Source organism: Equus przewalskii, chromosome 13 (genome assembly GCF_037783145.1).
Source record: "Equus przewalskii isolate Varuska chromosome 13, EquPr2, whole genome shotgun sequence".
Taxonomy (NCBI): domain Eukaryota; kingdom Metazoa; phylum Chordata; class Mammalia; order Perissodactyla; family Equidae; genus Equus; species Equus przewalskii.
Genome location: NC_091843.1, coordinates 92,244,154 through 92,266,288, shown reverse-complemented (window position 1 = coordinate 92,266,288; position 22,135 = coordinate 92,244,154). Strand labels below are relative to the sequence as shown.

At 48.1% G+C, this 22,135-nt stretch overlaps 1 protein-coding gene across 10 annotated transcripts in view; it reads right to left on the bottom strand.

Annotated features, from left to right (window-relative positions):
• Positions 1-239: 239 nt before the first annotated feature.
• Positions 240-22,135, bottom strand: part of ZNF496 (zinc finger protein 496) — a 39,463-nt gene continuing 17,567 nt past the window's right edge. For 7 of the 10 annotated variants that reach the window (XM_070569917.1, XM_070569919.1, XM_070569918.1 and 4 more), the window contains 4 exons: positions 16,052-16,184; positions 15,573-15,680; positions 14,519-14,632; positions 240-2,910 (listed from right to left, as the gene is read on the bottom strand). In XM_070569917.1, coding sequence (XP_070426018.1) covers positions 2,156-2,910; positions 14,519-14,632; positions 15,573-15,680; positions 16,052-16,184 — 1,110 coding nt within the window. In that variant the 3' untranslated portion in view covers positions 240-2,155. The remainder of the gene's footprint in view (positions 2,911-14,518; positions 14,633-15,572; positions 15,681-16,051; positions 16,185-22,135) is intronic. The other 3 variants (XM_070569921.1, XM_070569916.1, XM_070569920.1) reach the window with 1 other exon arrangement.

Genomic DNA, 22,135 nt, shown 5'->3' with positions numbered 1-22,135 from the left:
TTTACACGTAAAATACACCAGCGAGGAGAGTAATGTTCCTCTTTTGACACATGTCCGAGGCAGGTACGTAAACAGCCTTCCCACCATGGAACCCTTGGGCAAGAGGGCACAGGTGGGGGCACACACAGTCTGGTTTCTATTTGGAATTCCCTCCGTCGGCTTAGAGACTCACCTTTTCCCTTTTCCTGGCACGTCAACACAAGAGGCAAACCACTTAGAAACAAGAGCCTGACGGTGTATTTCTTGTTCAGGGTATGATCGAATGTTTTATTGCATTTACTGCTCCTGGGCATGTAGATGTGTCTACATGGGCACAGTAATCGAATTATAAAACCTTGTGACACTTTCACCGGGTTTGTGGCAGCGGCGTCTCAATGTGACGATGAAGTGGGTGACGAGCAGCAACGGCCTTGCCTTCACTTACCTGGCCTCGCTGCGCACCGACGGGCCTGACACACAAACACTCTAACACCCGCCTGGCCGCTGGCTTCCAGGTCCAGCCACAGCTACTCCACAGCCCCAGGCTTTCCGTCAGAGCCCAGCCGACACTGTCTTCCGGGAACAAGACCACAGTTTTCACCGCTTGAGGTTTCGCTACCTACGGTCACTCTCAGTCCAGAATCCCAGGCTACTATCATGCAGGGGACAACTGCCCAGGAAGCAGAAGCTGGGGTCCGAATCCTATTCCAATGGAACAGAGAGCTAACCCTAGTCTGTACTGACTCATCTGCGAATCAGGATTATCTGGTGTTGTGGGCTGAATTGTGGCTCCCCACCCCCTAAAATTCATATATTCAAGTGCTAACCCCAGTATCTCAGAAAGTGACCTTATTTGGAAACAGGGTCACGCAGGTGTAACCAGGTTAGATGGGAACATACTGTGGTAAGCAGGGTGGGTCCTAATCCAACATGACTGGTGTCCTTATAAAAGGGGACATTTGGAGACAGACACGCACACAGGACACCACGTGAAGATGAAGGCAGGGATGGGGTGATGCTTCCACAAGCCAAGGGACACCAACGACTGCCAGCGACCACCAGAAGCCAGAGGAGAGGCCTGCAACAGATCTCTCCCGCACAAGGACCAGCCCTGCTGACACCTCGATCTGGGGCTTCCGGCCTCCAGAACTGAGACCGTGATTTCCATTGTCCTCAGCCACCCAGTTTTTGGTTCTCGGTTACAGCGGCCCTAGGAGACTCACACAGTCAACACGCCAAGTGAACACACGTGCAGAGCATGACTTCACGGAAGGTTCCGTCTCCCCTGCTCAGCTCGCCCAGACGGAAGAGCCCCACAGGGAGGCTGAGCTCCCCATTCCTAGACCCCACCGAATGGGAACTTAAGTGCCTTTCAGATGATGACGGCTCCACTTCCACCCCACAACTACTGACCAAGGGCCTGCAGGTACAAAGACACGACATTTTGGGGAGGGGATGCAACATACAGTCTAAAACGTGGGCTTTGCCCTTGATGAGCTCACAATCCCTAGCACCAGACGCCATCACAAATAAAGGGGTATGATACCGCTTCCCTTCCGGAAAGCACCCCCAAGGCTTCCCAGCCTGAAAGGGCCGCCTGAGAAATGTGGGGCGTTCCTGTGGCCAGATGGAGACAGGGACTCAGACTTCGGATGACGTGGCCTGGCTGGTGTGCTCGGCCCTGCTCCCCACGTCCCCTCCGGTCCCAGCCTCCCTGCCTTCCTCCTTGCCCTTGCCCCACCTGCCACTCCTTGCTGTCAGAGAGGAAGGCAGTTAGGGCAGACGGGAGAGTGCAGGGAAGGACACACCCCAGGGTCACCACTGGATGGGCAGCCAGTCCCCCAGCCACTGGGGAAGCACTGGATGGGCTTCTGTGAGACCCGGAAACAGGGAGAATCAGGGCTGGTGGTGAGACACCCTCCCTGCTTTTTGGCACAGCAGAGACAGAACAAATGCTCACTTGGCCACTATCTCATTTCTACCTGAGAGCAGAGGGCAGGAGCAAGTGGGCCCTGTCCCAGAGGACGTGCACCATGGGGAGGGGGGCCCAGGCAGTACCGGGCATGAGTGGATGCACCTGGCCCAGGTTGGGGCCACACCCGACCGCGGATCGCACCTGGGACGGCACCTGGGCCCACACCTGCAGGCCAGGCTGCACCTGCAGGCTGGGCCCAGCTCAGTAGGAGTTCAGGGCCTGCTTGGAGCGGCGCTTCATGTGCAGGCGCTGGTGGCGGAGGAGGTCGGAGTTGTGCGAGAAGCTCTTGACACAGTACCGGCACTGCAGGGGCCGCGCCCGGCTCTTCTCGTGGATGGCGCTGCGGTGGCGGGCCAGGTGGTCGGGCCGCTGGAAGCCCCGCCCGCAGTCACAGCACTGGAAGCCTAGCTTGGCCGGGCCCTTCCCCAGCAGGGTACCAGGACCCCCGCCCGTGGGCCCCGGCTCCGCTCGCTCCCTCTTCCTCACCGGCGCCAGGCCATCCGGCTGCAGGTGGACGCGCCGGTGGCAGAGCAGGTGCGAGTTGAGGCGGAAGCCCTTCCCGCAGGCGCCGCAGCGGTAGGGCTTCTGGGCCTCGTGGGTCTCACGGTGCCCGTCCAGGTCCTCGCTGTCGCTGAAGAGCTCCCCGCACACCGAGCACTCGTGCGGCTTCTGCTCCCGGCGGCTCCGCAGGTGCCGGACGAAGTTGACCCTCCAGCGGAAGATCTTGCCACAGTTGGGGCACACGTAGGACTTCCTAGAGGAGGTCTGCACCTCAGCCCCCTCGGCGCCACTCCGGGGGGAAGCAGGGAGGCTGTGCGGCTTCTCCGGGGGGCTCCGCGGCTCATCGGTGCAGTAGGAGCCGAGCTGGGAGTCCTCGTCCCCGGAGCTGGACAGGACTATCTCGATGGTCACCTCCTCGTCCAGGCTGCGCTCCAGGGACGGAGCGTTGCCTGCGGCTACAGGAAAACAACGTGGAGGTCAGCAGTGCTGCCCAGGCCACACCCCAGCCCCAGGGAGCCCCACCAGGAGGGTTCTCGTGGGTTCTTTTGCAAGAGAGCTTCCCCCTGCAGGGATGTCTGGTGCAGCCTGAGAAGGAAACCCTTAGCATGGGCCACACTGAGCCCACCCGTCCTCCCATTCTCCTCTCCCCTCCCTGCCCTTTCCACAAAGCCCTTGACCCTCAGCCACAGCCACAACCTGTTTTTTTTTTCTTTTCTAGCCACTGAGACCCCTCCAAGATCTAAGACTTTGCATTTATCTGTGTAAACTCTTAACCATTCACACATCACTCGGCACTGCCTGATTAAACAGGCATGGGGAAATCCTTTCAGAGCACAGTAAGGGCCGTGGAGAGAGGAAGACCAGAGATTCCACGAGTGGAGAGCAGGGTGAGGTGGCCACCAGGTCCTAAGCATGTCAATGCTCCAGGGCTGTGCACAACTTCTGACAGTCCCATGTGCTCCTCGACACAACCCAATAACACATTATTTACCCCACTATACACATAAGCAAACTCAAGGGTGAAGTGGGCGCTGAGCCTGCTATGCTGTCAGATGTCAGGGCGTTCAAGGGACCCAGACCGCCAGGTCACTGAGTCCCCCACCAGCACCTCTCCCTCTGAGGGTCACATCTGAGGCCCACCAGCAGCCACCAGTGGTGGTGGGTGCACATGTTTTGCACTTCATAACCTAGACTGAAGCTGACTCAATGGATCCCGAGTGATGTTGGAAAGCGGTACCACAAGGAGGAGGTGGGTGGGCAGCAGGAACCTCACGTGAGGTCCTGGCCTGTAGCCCAGAGCCTGTTGCACAGCTCCCCTGGGGCCTCTGCTTCCTCCCTTTTGTGAAATGTGGGGCTCAGGTCTACAAGGTGGGGAGTAGTGCTGGGCCCTTAAGACATTAGTAGGAATACGGTTATTTTGGACTTAATTGTTGGAGGGAGGAGAGTTCTGGTAAGTCAGGGAAGCTGAGGGCAGGAAGACCCAGAAGCCACAGAGAAGGAGAGACACCAGGCAGTGGCAGAGCCCATGGGGCCTTTGTCTATCCATCAGAAAACAAGGGGGAGGGGCTTGGGAAGAATGTGAAACTGGGGAGCCGGAGGGAGACCAGAAGATTTAGAAAACTCCCAGTCCATCCACATTGGAAAAATGAGAATGTGTGTTCTGGAGAGGACACCAAGGATGTGGCTGAATGACCATTTGCTCAAGAGATTATGGGGGTGACCCATGCATCTGATCAACCATTTCAGGAGGAGCCAGGAATGGAGATGCGGAGATCCAGGGACGATCTGCAGAGGACCCTCGGGTCTGATGGACGGGACCCCTGTCACCCGCATGGGAGACCAACTGTGTTTTTGAGAATTTTATTTGAGCAGAAACACTGTCAGTTTGGACTGAAAAGGACAGACACAGGATGAACTGAAGGAAGGCTGCCAGACTTCTGGGATTCCACCAAACAGGTCAGCAGAGGTATCTGGCTGGAACATACGTTATCCTTTAAGAAACAGGAAGAATGCCTCCAAGAATGCAATTGAGAGGTCCACAAGGCTGCCACTGTCACCTGAGGGTACAGGCCCCAGCATGGGCAGAGATCTGAGCCAAAGACTGGAAGAACTTACATAGTTAAAATGTCCACGCTTCCTAAAGCATTCTGATTCACTGCAATCCCAATCAGAATCCCAAAAACATTTTTTGCAGAAATAGAACAATGAATCCTAAAATTAATATGGAACAAAAAAAGACCCCAAATAGCCAAAGCAATCCTGAGGAAAAAAAACGAAGGTGGAGGTATATCACTCTCTGATTTCAAAATATACTACAAAGCAATAGTAACCAAAACAGTATGGTAACCATTAAACAGGTGTGGGTGGGAAAATCCTTTCAGAGCACGGTAAGGGCTGTGGAGAGAGGAAGACCTTTCACACATCACTGGCACAAAACAGACACACAAATCAATGGAACAGAACTGAGAGCCCAGAAATAAAACCATACATCTACGGACAGCTAATTTTCGACTAAGGAGCCAAAAACATTCAATAGAGAAAGGAAAATTCCTTCAATAAATGGTGCTGGGAAAACTGGACAGCAACATGCAAAAGAATGAAAGTAGACCATTATCTAACACCATACACAAAACTTAACTAAGATAGATTAAAGAGAGTGATGTCAGCAACACAGTGGAGTGAGCTCTCCCCACTAAGATACAACAAAAAGGACATTCATATACCAACCGAGGACAGTCACACAACACAAAAGACATCTGAGAGACCCATGCAACCACATGTCTGAAGGTGGAGGTGCTGGATCCCCAGGGAAGTGGAAAGAGGTAAGGGGAATCTGCTCTCCCTCCCCCAATGGCAGTGACCCTGGGCTCCGGACCACATGCAGTTCTGAAGGGAGATAGGGGAGGGGGCGGCCCTCCATGGGGACACCCTTGTTCTCCAAGTTCCCTCACAGCCCATGGGAAAGCCCCACCCAGAGGTGGCTAAGCTATTGCGGGGGTGACTCCAAGCCAGCACACCAGGAGAGCAGACAGTGAGGGCAGACTGAGAATGCACTTGGGATCGTGCAGGTGAAAGAAAGCGCCCCTCCCCCTGTCCGGTGCTCCAGTTCAGCCAGTCAGCCAGAGCACCCACACAGACAGAAAAGCCATGGCTGTGAGTGAGCGAGCTGTGGATCACGGTGGGCTCAGAACACACAGCTCTTGACTCCCACTCAGTGGTGGCAGGTGGAAGCTGCAACCAGATACTATCACTATGCAGAGGCACAAATCCACACCAAACAGTATGAAAAAATACATTAAATCTCCAGACCAGAAGGAAAACTACAAGTACCCAGAAATTAATCCTGAAGGCACAGAAATTTATAATCTAAATGACAGAGAATTCAAAATAGCTATCTTAAAAAAACTCAACGAATTACAAGAAAATACAGATAGTTCAATGAAATCAGGAACTTCTTCACAAAAGAGACTGAAACTATAAAGAAAAACCAATCAGAAACGTTGGACATGAAAAACGATGAATGAGATAAAAATCTGGACCCCCTGCATAAAACAGCAGACATTATGGAGGAGCGAATCAGCAGTCTGGAGGACAGACATACAGACGTGCTTCAGATGGAGGAGAGAGAACTAAGACTGAAAAGAAATGAAGAAACTCTCCAAGAAATATCTGACTCAACTGGGAAATACAACATAAGGATTACAGGCATTCCAGAGGGAGAAGAGAAGGAGAATGGAGCAGAAAGTTTGTTCAAAGAAATGATAGCTGAGAACTTTCCAAACCTGGGGAAGGGGTTGGAAATAAAGGGGAAAGAAACTAATAGATCTCCTAACTATATCAATGTAAAAAGACCTACTGCAAGGCATATGGTGGTAAAGCTGGCAAAAATCAATGACGAAGAAGAAATATTAAGAACAGCAAGGCAGAAGAAAATAACTTACAAAGGAACCCCTATCAGGCGTTCAGTGGATTTCTCAGCAGAAACCTTAGCAGCTAGGAGAGAGTGGAATGATATATTCAATATTCTGAAAGACAAAAACGTTCAGCCAAGAATACCAGATCCAGTGAAAATATCCTTCAGATATGATGGAGAAATAACAACTTTCCCAGATAAACAAAAGTGGAGAGAGTTCATTGCCACAAGGCCACCCCCCCCACCCCCACCCCACCTCCTGGCTCAAGAAATGCTTAAGAAGGCCCTCATACCTGAACAAAAAAGAAGAAAGGTTTACGAAGCCTTGAGCAAGGAGATAAATAGGTAGACAAAATCAGAAAGTTGCAGCTCTCTATCAGAACAGGTTAGCAAACACTTAATTATAACATTAAAGATAATGGGAAGGAAAGCATCAAAAACAACTATAATTGGGGATGGCCCAGTGGTGCAGCAGTTAAGTTCACACGTTCCACTTCAGCGGCCCAGGGTTCGCCAGTTTGGATCCTGGGTGTGGACATGGCACCGCTTGGCAAGCCAGGCTGTGGTGGGCATCCCACATATAAAGTAGAAGAAGATGGGCACGGATGTTAGCTCAGGGCCAGTCTTTCTCAAAAAAAACACAACAAAAAACTATAATCACTTCATTTTAACCAAAAACTCAAAACACAAAATGGAATAAGTTGCAACAATAATAACGTAGAAGTGGAAGACGAAGGGGATGGAATTGGCTTAGTTTAAGGAAATAAGAAGCTATCAGAAAACGGACTATCTCATCTACGAGATTTTTTATACAAACCTCATGGTAACCACTAAACAAATAATCAGAACAGAGACACAAATGACAAAAAGAGAAAACTAAGAAAACCATCATAGAGAACCAACAAACTGAATGGATATTCTGAAATACACAGGATGAGAAACAAGGGAAATGCAGAACTGGAAAATGAGAGATATAATGGCAGCATTAAGCCCTCATATTATTAACAACCACTCTAAATGTAGATGGACTGAATTCTCCAATCGAAAGACAGAGTAGTGGGGTGGATTAAAAAACAAGACCCAAGACAAAAAATTACAAATGTTGGAGAGGTTGTGGAGAAAAGGGAACCCTGAAAAACTGCTGATGGGAATGCAAACTGGTGCAGCCACTATGGAAAACAGTATGGAGATTCCTCGAAAAATTAAGAACAGAAAGGCACCATATGACCCAGCTATCCCACTACTGGGAATGTATCCAAGGAACACGAAATCAACAATGCAAAGAGACTTATGTACACCTATGTTCACTGTGGCCTTATGCACAACAGCCAAGATACGGAAACAATCCAAGGGCCCGCCGACTGATGACTGGATAAGGAAGATGTGGTGTATACACACAATGGAATACTCAGTCATAAAAAAGACAAAATTGTCCTATTCGCAACAACATGGATGGACCCTGAGGGTATTATGTTAAGTGAAATAAGCCAGAGAGAAAAAGATAAACACCATATGATTTCACTCATATGTGGCACCTTCTCAAACTATTAAAAAAATTGAGGAAGGCAGAACACTTCCTAACACATTCTGCGAGGGCAACATCACCCTGTTCCCACAACCAGACAAGAACAACACAAAGACGGAAAATTACAGGCCAACATTGCTGATGAACATAGACTCAAAAATCCTCAACAAAAATACTAGCAAACTGAACACAGCAATACATTAAAAACATCATACACTAAGATCAAGTGGGATTTATACCAGGGACGCAGGGATAGTTCAACATCTGCAAATCATTCAATGTGATACACCACATTAACAAAATGAGGGATAATAATCACATGATCATCTCAATAGACACAAAGAAAGCATTTGACAGGACCCAACATCCATTTATAATAAAAACACCCAATAAAATGGGCATAGAAGGAAAGCATCTCAACATAAAGGCCATATATGACAAACCCACAGCCAACATCATACTTAATGGTAAAAAACTGAAAACCATCCCTCTGAAAACAGGAACAGGGTAAGGGTACCCACTCTCACCACTCTTATTCAACATAGTACTGGAGGTTTTGGCCACAGCAATTAGGCAATAAAAAGAAATAAAAGGAGTCCCAATAGACAATGAAGAAGTGAAACTCTCGCTGTTTGCAGATGACATGATTTTATATACAGAAAACCCTAAAGAATCCATCAGAAAACTATTAGAAATAACCAACAAGTACAGCAAAGTTTCAAGGTACAAAATCAACTTAGAAAATCAGTTGCATTTCTATACTCTAATAATGAACTAACAGAAAGAGAACTCAAGAATACAATCCCATTTATGATCAGACAAAAAGAATAAAATATCTAGGAATTAATTTAACCAAGGAAGTGAAAGACCTATACAATGAAAATTATAAGATATTATTGAAAGAAACCAAAGATGACATAAAGAAATGGAAAGTTACTCCATGTACATAGACTGGAAGAATAAACATAGTTAAAATGTCTATATTACCTAAAGCAATCTACAGATTCAACACAATCCCAATCACAATCCCAACGACATTCTTCACGGAAATAGAAAAAAGAATCCTAAAATTTATATGGGGAACAAGAGACCCCAAATAGCTAAAGCAATCTTGAAAAAAAAGACAAAGCTGGAGACATCACAATTGCTGACTTAGAAATATACTACAAAGCTATAGTAAACAAAACGGCATGCTACTGGTACAAAAACAGACACACAGATCAATGGAACAGAAGTGAAAGCCCAGAAATAAAACCACACATCTACGGACAGCTAATCTTTGACAAAGGAGCTAAGAACATACAATGGAGACAAGAAAGTTGCTTCAATAAATGCTGTTGGGAAAACTAGACAGTCACATGCAAAAGAAGGGAAAGTAGATCATTATCTTTTGCCATGCACAAAAATGAACTCAAAATGGACAGTAGACTTGAAGGTAAGACCTGAAACCATAAAACTCCTAGAAGAAAATATAGAAATACAGAAACAGAGAAAACACACTCTTTGACATTGGTCTTAGAAGGTCTGAATACCATGTCTACTTGGACAAGGGACACAAAAGAAAAAATAAACAAAAGGGACCCACATCAGACTAAAGAGCTTTTGAAAGGCAAAGGAAACCAGGAACAAAACAGAAAGACAACCCACCAACTGGGAGAAAATATTTGCAAATCATCTATCTGACAAAGCCTTAATCTCTAAAATATATAAAGAACTCATAGAACTAAAGAAAAAAAAAGATCAAAAAATGGGCAGAGGATATGAGCAGACATTTTTCCAAAGTAGATACACAGATGGCCAACGGGCACATGAAAAGACAACCAACATCACTAATCATCAGGGAAATGCAAATCAAAAGTACTCTAAGATATCACCTTACATCCATTAGAATGGCTATAATCACCAAGACAAAAAATAACAAATGTTGGAGAGGCTGTGGAGAAAAGGGAACACTGTTGGTGGGAATGCAAACTGGTGCAGCCACTACGGAAAACAGTATGGAGATTTCTCAAAAAATTAGTAATAGAAATACCATATGATCCAGCTATCCCACTACTGGGTATCTATCCAAATAACTTGAAATCAACAATTCAAAGAGACTTATGCATCCCTATGTTCACTGCAGCATCATTCACGATAGCCAAGAAGTGGAGGCAACCCAAGTGCCCATCAAGTAACAATTGGATAAAGAAGATATGGTATATATACACAACGGAATACCACTCAGCCATAAAAAAAGACAAAATCATTCTATTTGCAATGACCCTGGATGGATGGACCCTGAGGGTATGATGTTAAACAAAATAAGCCACACAGAGAAAGACAAACACCATCTGATTTCAGTCATATGTGGAAGATAAACTAACACGTGGATAAAGAGAACAGTTTAGTGGTTACCAGAGGGGAAGGGGGGTTGGGCAAAAGGGGCATATTTATATGGTGACTGACAAATAACAAGGTACAACCGAAATTTCACAATGTTATAAACCATTATCTCAATTAAAAAAAAAGTGCACATATGCAAAAAAAGCAATGGATTAAAGACTCAAATGTAAGACCTGAAACCATGAAACTCGTAGAAGAAAACACAGGCAGTACACTCCTTGACATCAGTGTTAGCAGCATCTTTTAAATACCATGTCTACTCAGGCAGGGGAAACACAAGGAAAAAATAAATGGGACTACATCAAACTAAAAAGCTTCCACACAGCAAAGGAAACCATCAACAGGATGAAAAGACACCCTAACAATTGAGAGAAGATATTTGCAAACCATATATGTGATAAGGGGTTAATACCCAAAATACATAAAGAACTCATACAACTCAATGTCAAAAAAACAAACAACTCAATTAAAAAATGAGCAGAGGATATGAACGGACATTTTTCCAAAGAAAATATACAGATGGCCAACAGGCACATGAAAAGATGTTCGACATCACTATCAATCAGGGAGATGCAAATCAAAACTGCAATGAGATATCACCTCACTCCCGTCAGAATGGCTATAATTAACAAGACAGGAAATAACAAGTGTTGGAGAGGATGTGGAGAGAAGGGAACTCTCATACACTGCTGGTGGGAGTACAAACTGGTGCAGCCACTATGGAAAGCAGTATGAAGATTCCTCAGAAAATTAAAAATAGAACTACCATATGATCCAGCTATTCCACTTCTGGGTATTTATCCAAAGAACACAAAAACACTAATTCCAAAAGATATTTGCATCCCTATGTTCAGTGCAGCCTTATTCGCAATAGCCAAGATCCAGAAACAACCTACGTGCCCACCAAGGGACGAATGGATAAAGAAGATAAGGTATACACACACAATGGAATACTACTCAGCATCAGAAAAGATGAAATCTGGCCACTTGTGACAACAGGGATGGACCTTGAGGGTTTTATGCTAAGCGAAATAAGCCACTCAGAGAAAGTCAAATACTGTATGATCTCCCTTATATGTGGAAGCTAAAACAATGACAAAGAAACAAACACACAGAGACAGAGAACAGATTGTGGTTAGCAGAGGGGAAGCGGGGAGGACGAAAGGGGAGACTGTGCACATGTGTGTGGTGATGGATTATAATTAGTCTTTGGGTGGGAAACATGATGTAATCTACACAGAAACTGAAATATAATGATGAACACCTGAAATTTATATGTTATAAACCAATGTTACCACAATAAAAAAGACAAAAATAAACCCGGCTACATAGAAGCCAAGAAGAAAGGCCTCAAGAGAAGTCCACCAGGCTGACACATGGAGTCTCTGACTTTCGGCCTCCAGAACTGTGAGAAAGTCACTTTCTGGTGTCGGATCCTGTCAGGCTGGGGTCCTTTGTTACGGCAGCCCCAAGAAACTAACATTGTGCGTACGGGACGACAGCCCCTCAGACCAGCCAAAGTGACCAGGAACAACTGCAGAGTTTCCTTAAAGGGGGGATAAATCAGCAATAGTGCTGTGCGCCATCACACAGCAGTGAGGAATTCCCAGTGGATGAGCTGGGACTCGGAGGTGCACCCAAGACGCACAGGGAGAGGAATGCCAGGGAGCTAAGCTTAGCACTGAGTACAAACAGGGAGGGTGCCCAAGCCTGCGGCTCTGCTGTGTGTGGCCGGGGAACGCCAGGCTGCTGGTGTGTTGAGGGGCAACGGCGTGGGCCCAGCTCGGCACCTGACCCCTCAGGAAGGAAGCCGGGAGCTGAAGGGGCTGAGGGAAGCAGGGATGGTAGGAAACAAAACGACAAGGGTACAAAAATATATTCTTACAAGTCAGGATGGGGAGAGCGCTCTCAAGCAAGACATAAAACCAAAAAAGGAGATGATGAATAAGTGTATTGGCATTTTAAAAATGTGAAAAAAAGACATTTATGTGCTGAAAGACAAATGACCAAAGTTTAAAAATGAGAGGAATTACATGCAAATACATAAGAGGCGACAGATTCAGACCCATAATTTTGAGTTCCTACAAATCCATAGAAAAAGCCCACTATGGCTCGATAACATGGAGTAAAAAGCACGGGCCTAGAGCCTGACCGCAGGGGTTCAGATCCGCAATCTGATACCCATGGCCTGTGAGCGTGGGGCCCTGGGCATGCGACTCCTGCTTGGGTGCGCCAGCAGCAAGACAGAGATGTCATGTGCCTATTCTGGGCTGAATGTGTGTCCCCACAAAATTCGTACACTGAAGCCCTAACCCCCAAGGTGATCTACGAGCTGAGGCCTTTGGAGGTATTTAGGGTTAACGAGGTCTTGAAGGTGGGGCCCCTGTGATGGGGTTAGTGCCCTTATAAGGAGAGGAAGAGACATGAGCTCTCTCAGTGTCCACGAGCATGCACCGAGGAGAGGCCACGTGAGCGCAGGGGGAGAAGGCAGCTGTCCACAAGGCAGGTGGAGAGCCCTCACCTGACACCAGTTCCACCTCTGCCTAGACCTGGGACCTCCCAGACTCAGAACTGTGAGAAATGTATGTCTGATGTTTAAACCGCCCCCCGGAATTTTGCTATAGTACCTGTGCTGGCTAAGACAGTACCCACCTCAGAAGGTGCTGCAAGGACACAATGCAAAAAATCGCGGCAAGACCTTACACCGGTGCAGTGCTGGGACACAACAGGCTTCCAAATGGGAGGGGGGAGAAAAAAGAAGCAAGGAAAGGCAGCAAACAAGAAGACATTCCACCCCAAGGCAGCATTATAAAGCGCTGGTCGGATTTGCACAAAGGGACGGTTTGGGAGGGCGGATGCGGGATGCGGGCCCCTCACCTGCTGTCAGAGGGCACGGGCAGAAGTTACAGAATAAAAACACTGTCTATTCTCTGAAATCCGTCATCTTGCCCTGTTCTCAGAGAGCAGCCCCCGGTTTCCCGCCGTTTCAAGACAGATTGTGTGTCAGAGCCGAGGACAGGGACAGCACCGTTGAAAACCCCGTGACGATGACCATCCTGACGGGGCCAAGGGACAGGCTGTGGGCAGGCAGGGGCCAGACAGGGTTCAAAATGCACCTGAGCACCAGGCGTTCATCAGCCTGAGCGAGAATGGGCCACACGCGATGACCCCTGCGTGTGGAGCAGGCTCCTGAGAAAACCGGGGTGACCACTGCCGCTTGTGCATAGAGGGGACTGTCCTTCCAGATCTGCCATAGATTCACAAGAACATCAAACCCCTTTTGTCCACACGCGATGGGGACACAGAGGGCTGCAAGCCCTGCACGGGGCTGGGCGGAAACACCACAACGCCCCACAAAGCCTGCCTCCAAAAGGCATCACGGGTGAGGCAGACTGGGAGTCAGTCTCCACAGCTGCAGAAAACCGGGACACACGGGTTCAAGCAAGAACAGAGACACGGGCGTGACGTTGGAAGGGCGTCTGAACCCTGAGGCCGGATTCCAGGCTTTGCCCCTGCAGGTGGTAACTTTACCCACGTGACTCAGTCTCGACACTGGCTGCTCCGAGGGCACCGGAGCCACCCCTCGAGGTCCCTCAGCTTTGCATTCTGCAAACCTGTTCTTGAACCCCAAGACTCTGCCCAGAGATTCTAGCCTTCCACGCTCAGGGAAGACATATACTCCGAGAAGGCCCACACACACCTCAGCACCCAGCTTCCACCCACTAGGGGAGGGTGAGGAGGGGAGGGGCTCAGGCCAGGAGCCGGCTGGGAGATCCTAGCAAAACACAACGAGCACAAGCAGCTGAGAACCTCCAGGAGCCGACAGCAGGGACCCTAGAGAGTTCAAGTCCCCACCCCACCACCCCCAACACCAGCACATGTGCATATACATACACCACACACACTACAGAGTGCACACTTCCACACACACAAACACACTATACACACATGCAAACATCACACACATACACATCACACGTGTTACAATCCACCACACCAGACACACATATCACATGTGCATGCACACACACGTAGACACAAGTTCACTTACACACCACACATGTACACACTCTCACAGGCATGCAACACTCCAGACACACTAGACACCACACCACACATTCCATCACCACACATGGACACACGTACACAGCTGCATATGCACACACACTCACACACACCACACATGGATACACACTCATGCTGCACATTGCACACAGGCACCCCCAGCCTCCCCCTCTACCTGGGCAGGTGCTCTGCACGAGCGCCGTCTGCTGGCAGGTCTGGAACTCTGGCATTGGGGGCTCTTCCCGTTTTCGTCTTTCATCTACCTGGAATGGCTGGAGGCTGGAAAAGTCTCCGGAGGAGAAAATGGAAAAACTGATTTGTCCTACAGCCGCAGCACTAGCTGGGGAGGTATGTTCACAGATGCCTGGCCGTGATCCGAGGGCAGCCCTGGGCTGAAGCTAAACAGAATTAAAGTGGACTCCAGTTCTGCCCTGTCTACTGGACTGTGCACAGGCACCTGCCAGCCCTGTGCTCATTTCCACCCACAGACCCCAGGGTCCTTCAGATGCAGCAGAGACACAGCCTGCACAGAGCCTGCCGGGCAGGGGTGGCACGGGGAGCCAGCCACAGCAGAGGCCCCAGATGCTTGTTCCGGGGGGATGGTGAGCCGAACCTGCTCTGCTCTGTGGCTCCAAAGGGGAAGGGGCTGGGGCTGTGCTGACACCCAAGAAGCTTCTCCATGAAGGAGCAGACACCCTGAGACAGTACAGCACAGTGGTTGCAAACTCCAGTTCTGGTGACACAGCAAGCTGGGGCGGGGGGTGGAGGGGTAGGCCAGGTAACTGCTACTGCTGAGCCGGGTCACGTCACCCAGGCCCCAGCACCTGCCCAGACTCGGTTTCCTCAAACCACTTGCAGCATGTGGTTGGAAGGACGAGCCAGGCGGGGTGTACAGAGCGCTGTGCCCAGTGCCCAGCCGAGCAGAGGAACGTCCTCTCCTCCCCTAAGTGACTCTTGGAGAGCATCCAACTCAAGTGTGGAGGGGCGACTGGGTCGTCAGCTCAAAAGAGCAGTGAGTTACAGCAGAGAAGACACTCCTGTCATACGCTGGTCCCTGGCTGAGGGAGTCCAAGCCCACACGCTCTTTTGAGGAGCCGGGGCTGGGGGGGGGGGGGGCAAGATACACCCTACGGAGACCCAGTCTAGGCTGAGGAGGGCTGCAGAGTCGGCAGAGGGACCCGCCTGCCTTCCACCCGGCTCCGTCCACCCAGCTCTGGACTACGACTCACTCAAGTAGGAGACCTGGGCTGTGTCCTTCCCCTGGAGGTCCTGCAACTGTGCCCCACGAGGCCCGTCCTCCTCTCCCTGGGAGACGTCCAGCTGGGCAGCTGGGTCATCTGTTCACAGAAGAGGAGGGATACACACTCGTCGGTGAACTGTTCCCGCAGGAAACCAGGGCCGGTGGAGAGTGGGGACTCCGGGACAGATCCAGGAGAGAGACACCAGAGGGACACACGGCGGAAGGGCAAGCGGTGGGACTGGGGCTTAGAAAACCCGACATGGAGAGAGCCACGAGGTGAGGAGGCCAGGGGAACAGCGGCCGGGCAATGCGCTCTTGTAGCAGGAGCCTGGTCTACAGGTGACAGCGGCAGGTGGAGGGCCACCTGGAACGTGCCCTCGGGCAGTGTGACAGGGGACCTCCGTGGACAGCGAGGGCAGATGTGCGCCCCCATTCCCTGTCTCAGGAGACGGGGGCGTCGGGGCTTACGTGCAGGCAGCGAGACCCCGCAGTCCTCCCCGATGATGAACTCTCCGTAGAAGCCGGTCTGGGCGGGGTCTAGAAGGGACCAGTCCTCTTCCGAGAAGCAGAAGATCATGTCCTTGAAAGGAGAAACCCGGTTCTGAAACCACAGAACAAGACGGACGCCTCAGTGCAGGGACAAGCTGGGGGAGGGCCGCTCCCGACGCGGGGAGCAGCGGGCGCAGCGCAGCGCCCAGGACGCCCGGCGGGGGCAGGGCCAGCGGAGGCCAGGCCAGCCCGAGCTCCACCCGAACCCGGCTGGTCTGGCCGACTCCAAAGGGGGATGCCTCCCGGGGTGGACAGGGATGTGAAGGGACAGGCCCCCTACGCAGTGCTAGGGGCTGAACCGCGCACCCGAGGTGGGCAGACTCCAGCCGCCTCGAGTTTCCTTCGCGCGAGCGGCGCGCGAGGTCCGAGCTGCTCCTGCGCAGCAGCGTAGACGAGATGAAGACAGAAACGCCCCACCCGTAGGCAGGGAACTAAAGTAAACCATCCTGCTGGGCTAGACCGCACCCCACCAGAAAGGACGCGGGCCTCTGCAGCTGAGGAGGAGCCTGCCGAGGGGTGTCGCCACAGGAAAGGCACCTGTGCAGAGGCTGTCTAGACGCTTCGTGGGCAGGGACCAGGGTTAGGCAGACTTCTCTTACACACTGAGTCACGGACCATGGGAACAGGTCAAAAATTAATTTCAAGTTAAAAAATGATGGCATATCCATATAGTGCCAGGAGACCATAAAGATAAAGAAGTCTTCTGGAAAATGGAAATAGAGATCTTTGCAGGTTGAAGCATGAAGTTAGGGTCTCAAGTTTCCCGTAAATATTAATATGATAATAGATTGATGGTAACAATAAATGTCATTGAAAAATTATTCATTTTTTAACAATCTGAAACCTTATTTGATTTTAGAATATTTGGAAGAAGTAAAATGTGAAAGATGGAGAATTACTGGTCTAGATGACATTTCTGTCTAATGCCAGAACAGAAATACACAAATGTAGCATTTCTACTAGGATGTGTAAATATCTCTCTCTCCATATGGTTATAGAAATCATCTGCATGTAGCATTCACTGGATAGTGGCTTAACAAGGCACATAGCTTCTGCAAAGTGTTTCAACCACAAAGTATTTAAAATAAAATTCCATTTGAGGTTTAAAAAAAGTCCTTTATACAGTTAATTGGAAAGGACGTCTAAACAAAATTTGGGGGGGGAAATGCAGCCCATATAATACTGTACAATAAACTAACATCTGTTTAAAAAAAGTGAAAAAGAATTCCTAATGTGTTAAACCCGTGTCCTCACACCTGCCTCAGTCTCGGAAGATTACCAGTTACTGCCACGTGGCTGCCCTGGGGGCTGGGGGACAAGTGTCGGGGGACAGGGCTGGGAAAAAAGTTTTCAATGAATGTCTTCTGGTACCTCTGGACTCCTCCTCCCCCACATACACACTTTTAACTTTTTAAAATTGAACCTAGAGAAAACAGAGAGTAATACAATGAACATGGAGGGTATACAAGCCTCCCGACTGGATTCATCAAGTCAGCACTGGCCTGTGTCACATGCCCCACACCTGGGGCGGGTGGCAGGTTTACTCGCTGCCCTGGATCACTGGAGAGCCACAGGCACCAGGACACAGCACCTCCACGTGCATCAGCATGAGAGCTAAGAGAAGTTAACACTCCGACATCCGCACACACTTTAGCACAGTGGTTCTCAACCAAGGGGGCCTGATTCTGCACCCAGGGGATACTTGGCAATGCCTGGAGACATTTTTGTCTGTCACCACTGGGCGTGGGCACTAGTGGGCATAGAGTGGGTGGAGGCCAGAGATGCTGCTCAGCCCCCTCTGGGGCCCAGCACCAAAGAACTGTCTGGCCAAAGTGTGAAGAGAGCTGTGGTTGAGAAACTACTCTAAACTCCCGAGAAATTGAACACCGGTTCAGCAATATCATCTGGCGTCTTCCGAATTAGGAAATAGCATTACCTTTTCAAGGAAAAGACTATGATGAGTTCCACAGGTGAGGGTGATGTGAAGTCAAGGTTGGGAATTGGTGGTGAAAGCTTTCTAATAGGCCCTAGAAATCTTGCTAAACACAGATTGTGTCTTTAAATGTCAATCATCAGGAACATGAGTGAAAATCAACAGTCACATGTTTACAATCACTTGGGGTTTCTTGTTTTTTGTGATTTTTTGCCCAAGTCCATCTGATCAGAAGACTAGAAGTGCAATGTTCCTGGCTCCCTGAGGAGGAAGAAGACAGGCCCCTATACGTGCTTGGGGGAAATGCACGTTTCTGGGCTGGGTTTGGGAGACTGTGACCCAGTAATCCTACTTCTAGGAATTCTCCTAAGGAAATCACGAGAGATGTGCGCAAACACGTGTGTAAAAGGACATGGAACACACTGTTTGGTAGACTTGTGCGAGGTTTTCCTTTTTTACGCTTTTCTCTAGTGTCTTAAGACTTACCCTGAGCAAGTAACAGTCATATGTTATTATTAAAAATTGAAGAAACGGATACCCATGTACCCACCGCTATGATGTAAAAACCACCAGCAGGTAAGCTGTCTGCTTCAGGTTCTCCTTGAAGGGCGTGGTGGGTCACAGACGGGACTGAGGTCTCTGAGCTCCTGCTCACGTCACACCCCAGACTTTCTGAGGAGCCACACTCTGGACCTGGTGTTTACTATTCAGTATGTGCCTTTTAAACTCCCAGTGCCTCTGAATATGGCTCAAAATGGCATCATAGCACTGTTTTGTATGACTTTAAATCATATTAAACTTGCCTTACACTCTCCATTCCATTTACTCACGTCCATGGAGGCCTAGTTCATCGACAAACTAACCTGCATAATTTCATGCAGCACAGTTGATTTTACCCATTCTTCTGTCGATAATATTTAGGTTTTTCCGAGTATTTTGCTAGTACAAGCAGCAGTTAATGAACCCCCGTCTGTCTCCCCATCACTGTGTAAGTGTCTCCAGGTGGACACGTGGAGGGGGCGCTACTGGACCACCAGGAGCACATCTTCACAGCTACCGAGTATTTCACATCATTCCCTCAGAGGAGCCCCTGACTACGCCCCCAGGGCCGCGCCCGACGTCCGGGTCCTGGCCGGGCCGTGGCCACAGTGCTCGTGGCTGCAGAGCCACGTTTCCCTGACTCGCATCCCCTCCTGAGTCTACTGGCCAATCAGGTTTCGTCCTCTTTGAGATGCTCGTTTATTTTCTCTGCCTATTTTTCTATTTTCTAATGGGTTGTTTCTTCCTAGTCTTTTAACCAGACTGTGTTATGCAGTGAATATACTTCACTATTAAAAAAGAAAGTATAACATTATTTCAATTTAAAAATTTAAAAAAGATTCTAAATGTGCTGCAATCAATTTATGGTGGTATAATCAGTAATATTAGTGGTACAGAAGGAACTGCAAGAAAATGTTTAACAAATTAGTATGGTGATAATTTTGATTAAACAGCTTCAAAATCAGAAATGTGGTTTTGGAACAAAAACAGACCAACACAGAGAAGAAAAAGTGCAGAAACAGAATCTGGTACACATACAATTTTAATCTACAAGAAAAAAAAGAACCCTAATCCATGGGGAAAGAAAAAGATGACTTTTATCCAATGTGCCTGAGATAGGCGGTTGACTATTTAGAAATAAAACTAGGTTCTGATCCTTCGTCATAACTAATATAAAAATAAAAACCTTGAAGTACCAAAAGAAAAAAAAATGGCTTTCAGAGACTAAAAATAGAGAGAGACCATATGAAGAAATAACTGGCAGATGTTTCACATAAAAATTATAAATATCTACAGTAATGAAACACCATGAATGAAATTAAAGACAAATGGTAAACTGGGAACCAACGTTCACTGTTTATGAAAGACAAAAGACCTCAAGTACACAGAGCTTACAACGCAGCTGGAGACACCTTCTATCCCAACATGCGCAGGGGACCGAGAAAGAAAACACTTTACAACACGTGAAAAGAAGCTCCCCTTCACTAGTATGTGAAACGTGTACATAAAATACTATATCAATCATCACTTTAATGAATATTCAGAGAGAAAGAGGATAAAGTTTCATCAACAATCATCTGGTCATTTTCCTTAAAAATGTGCTGGAAACACTTGAACCACTGTAGCGAAAATCCCCACAGCTGAATCACAGCATCCCCTGGAACCTCCGGAAAAGCCTCGATACTAAGAAGTACAATTAACAAAACTGCTGGATGGAAGATCAATACGCAAAAATCAGTTGTATTTCTAAATGAACTGGAAGGTGAAATATTAAAAACCATACCGCTTACAATAGCATCAAAAATCATGAAATTCTTATAAAAAATGTTTACAGAATATGTACCCCACTCAAACACTGAAGAAGTCGGTGAACGGGAGGGTTTGACATGCTCCTAGCAGACTCCACACCGTTCAGAGGCCAACTTGGCCCTCGGTGGTCTATAAATTCAGTGCAATTCCACACAAAAATGCCAGGTGGCTTTTTTTTTTTAGAAATTGATGTGCTGGTCCTAAAATTTATAAGGACAGGCAAAACACTTAGAGTAGCCAAAAGAATTGTGAAAAACAAGATTCCTAGTGGGGGACTCCCACTAACCAGCTGCCAAACCTACTACAAAGTGACAGCGGTCCCAGCACGAAGGACCAAAGCACAGACCGATGGAGTAGAGCCCAGACGCTCAGACACACATGGATGGCTGATTTGTGACAAGGGGGCTGAGGCAGTTCAAGGGGAGAAAGGAAAATCCTTTCAGTGAATGGTGGTAAAACAAGCAAATATCAACATGAAAAAAAATGACCCCTACACCTCAGACCTCACACGAAAAACAACTTGAAACGAATCGAGGACCTAAATGTAAAGTGTACGGATATACAACTCCCAGAAGATACAAAGGTAGGAGAAAAATCTTTGTGGCCTTTGGGTAGAAAAAGGTTTCTTAGACAAGACACAAAAAGCATAAACCATAAAAGAAACAAACTGATAAAGGTGACCTCATCAAAATTAAAGATGTCTAATCTTCAAAGACATCACTAAACAATGAAAAGGCAAGCCATAGACTGGAAGAAAATATTCCCAATACATACATCTGACAAAGGACTTTTGTCCAGAATATATATATTTTAAAAAGTTCTGGGGCCGGCCCCATGGCCAAGTGGTTAAGCTGGCGTGCTCTGCTTCGGTGGCCCAGGGTTTCATCAGTTTGGATCCTGGGCATGGACATGGCACCGCTCATCACGCCATGCTGAGGCGGCCTCCCAAATAGCACAACCAGAGGCACTCACAACTAGAATATACAAGTATGTACTGGGGGACTTTGGGGAGAAGAAAAAAGAAAAAAAAGAAGATTGGCAACAGATGTTAGCTCAGGTGCCAATCTTTAAAAAAAAAAAGTTCTTAAAACACAATAAGACAAGCAGCCCAGTAAATAGGGAAAGTATTTGGACACTTCACAAAAGATATATAAATGATCCACGAGCATATGAAAAGATACTCAACTTCACAAGTCAACAGGGAAATGCAAATTAAAACCACAAGGAGATATTCACTTTGATGGCCAAAATATATAAATTTTTAAAAATGACAATACCAAGAGGTGGTGAAAGTGGACCAACTGGAACTCTCATTTGCTGTGGGTAGACCACTCTAAAACAGCCATTTCTCATGTTATTAATCAGACACTCATCCTGTGACAATTTCACTCTTAGCTAATTACTCAAGAGAAATGAAAACATACATCCACAAAGACTTGTATATAAACGTTCACAGAAGCTCCATTCATACCAGCCCCAAATGGAAGCGACCTAAACATCTGTCAAGAGGTCGGTGGAGGACCAGCAGCAGCTGTACAGTGCAGGCCTGCTCCGCGGGATACAGAACCAACTTCCAGGGGACAGCCCCACCGCTTAGTGGTTAAGTTCGGCATGCTCCACTTCGGTGGACCGGGTGTTCAGGTTCAGATCCCAGGCGTGGACCTACACCACTCGGCAGTGGCCACACTGAGGTGTCATCCCACATACAAAATAGAGGAAGA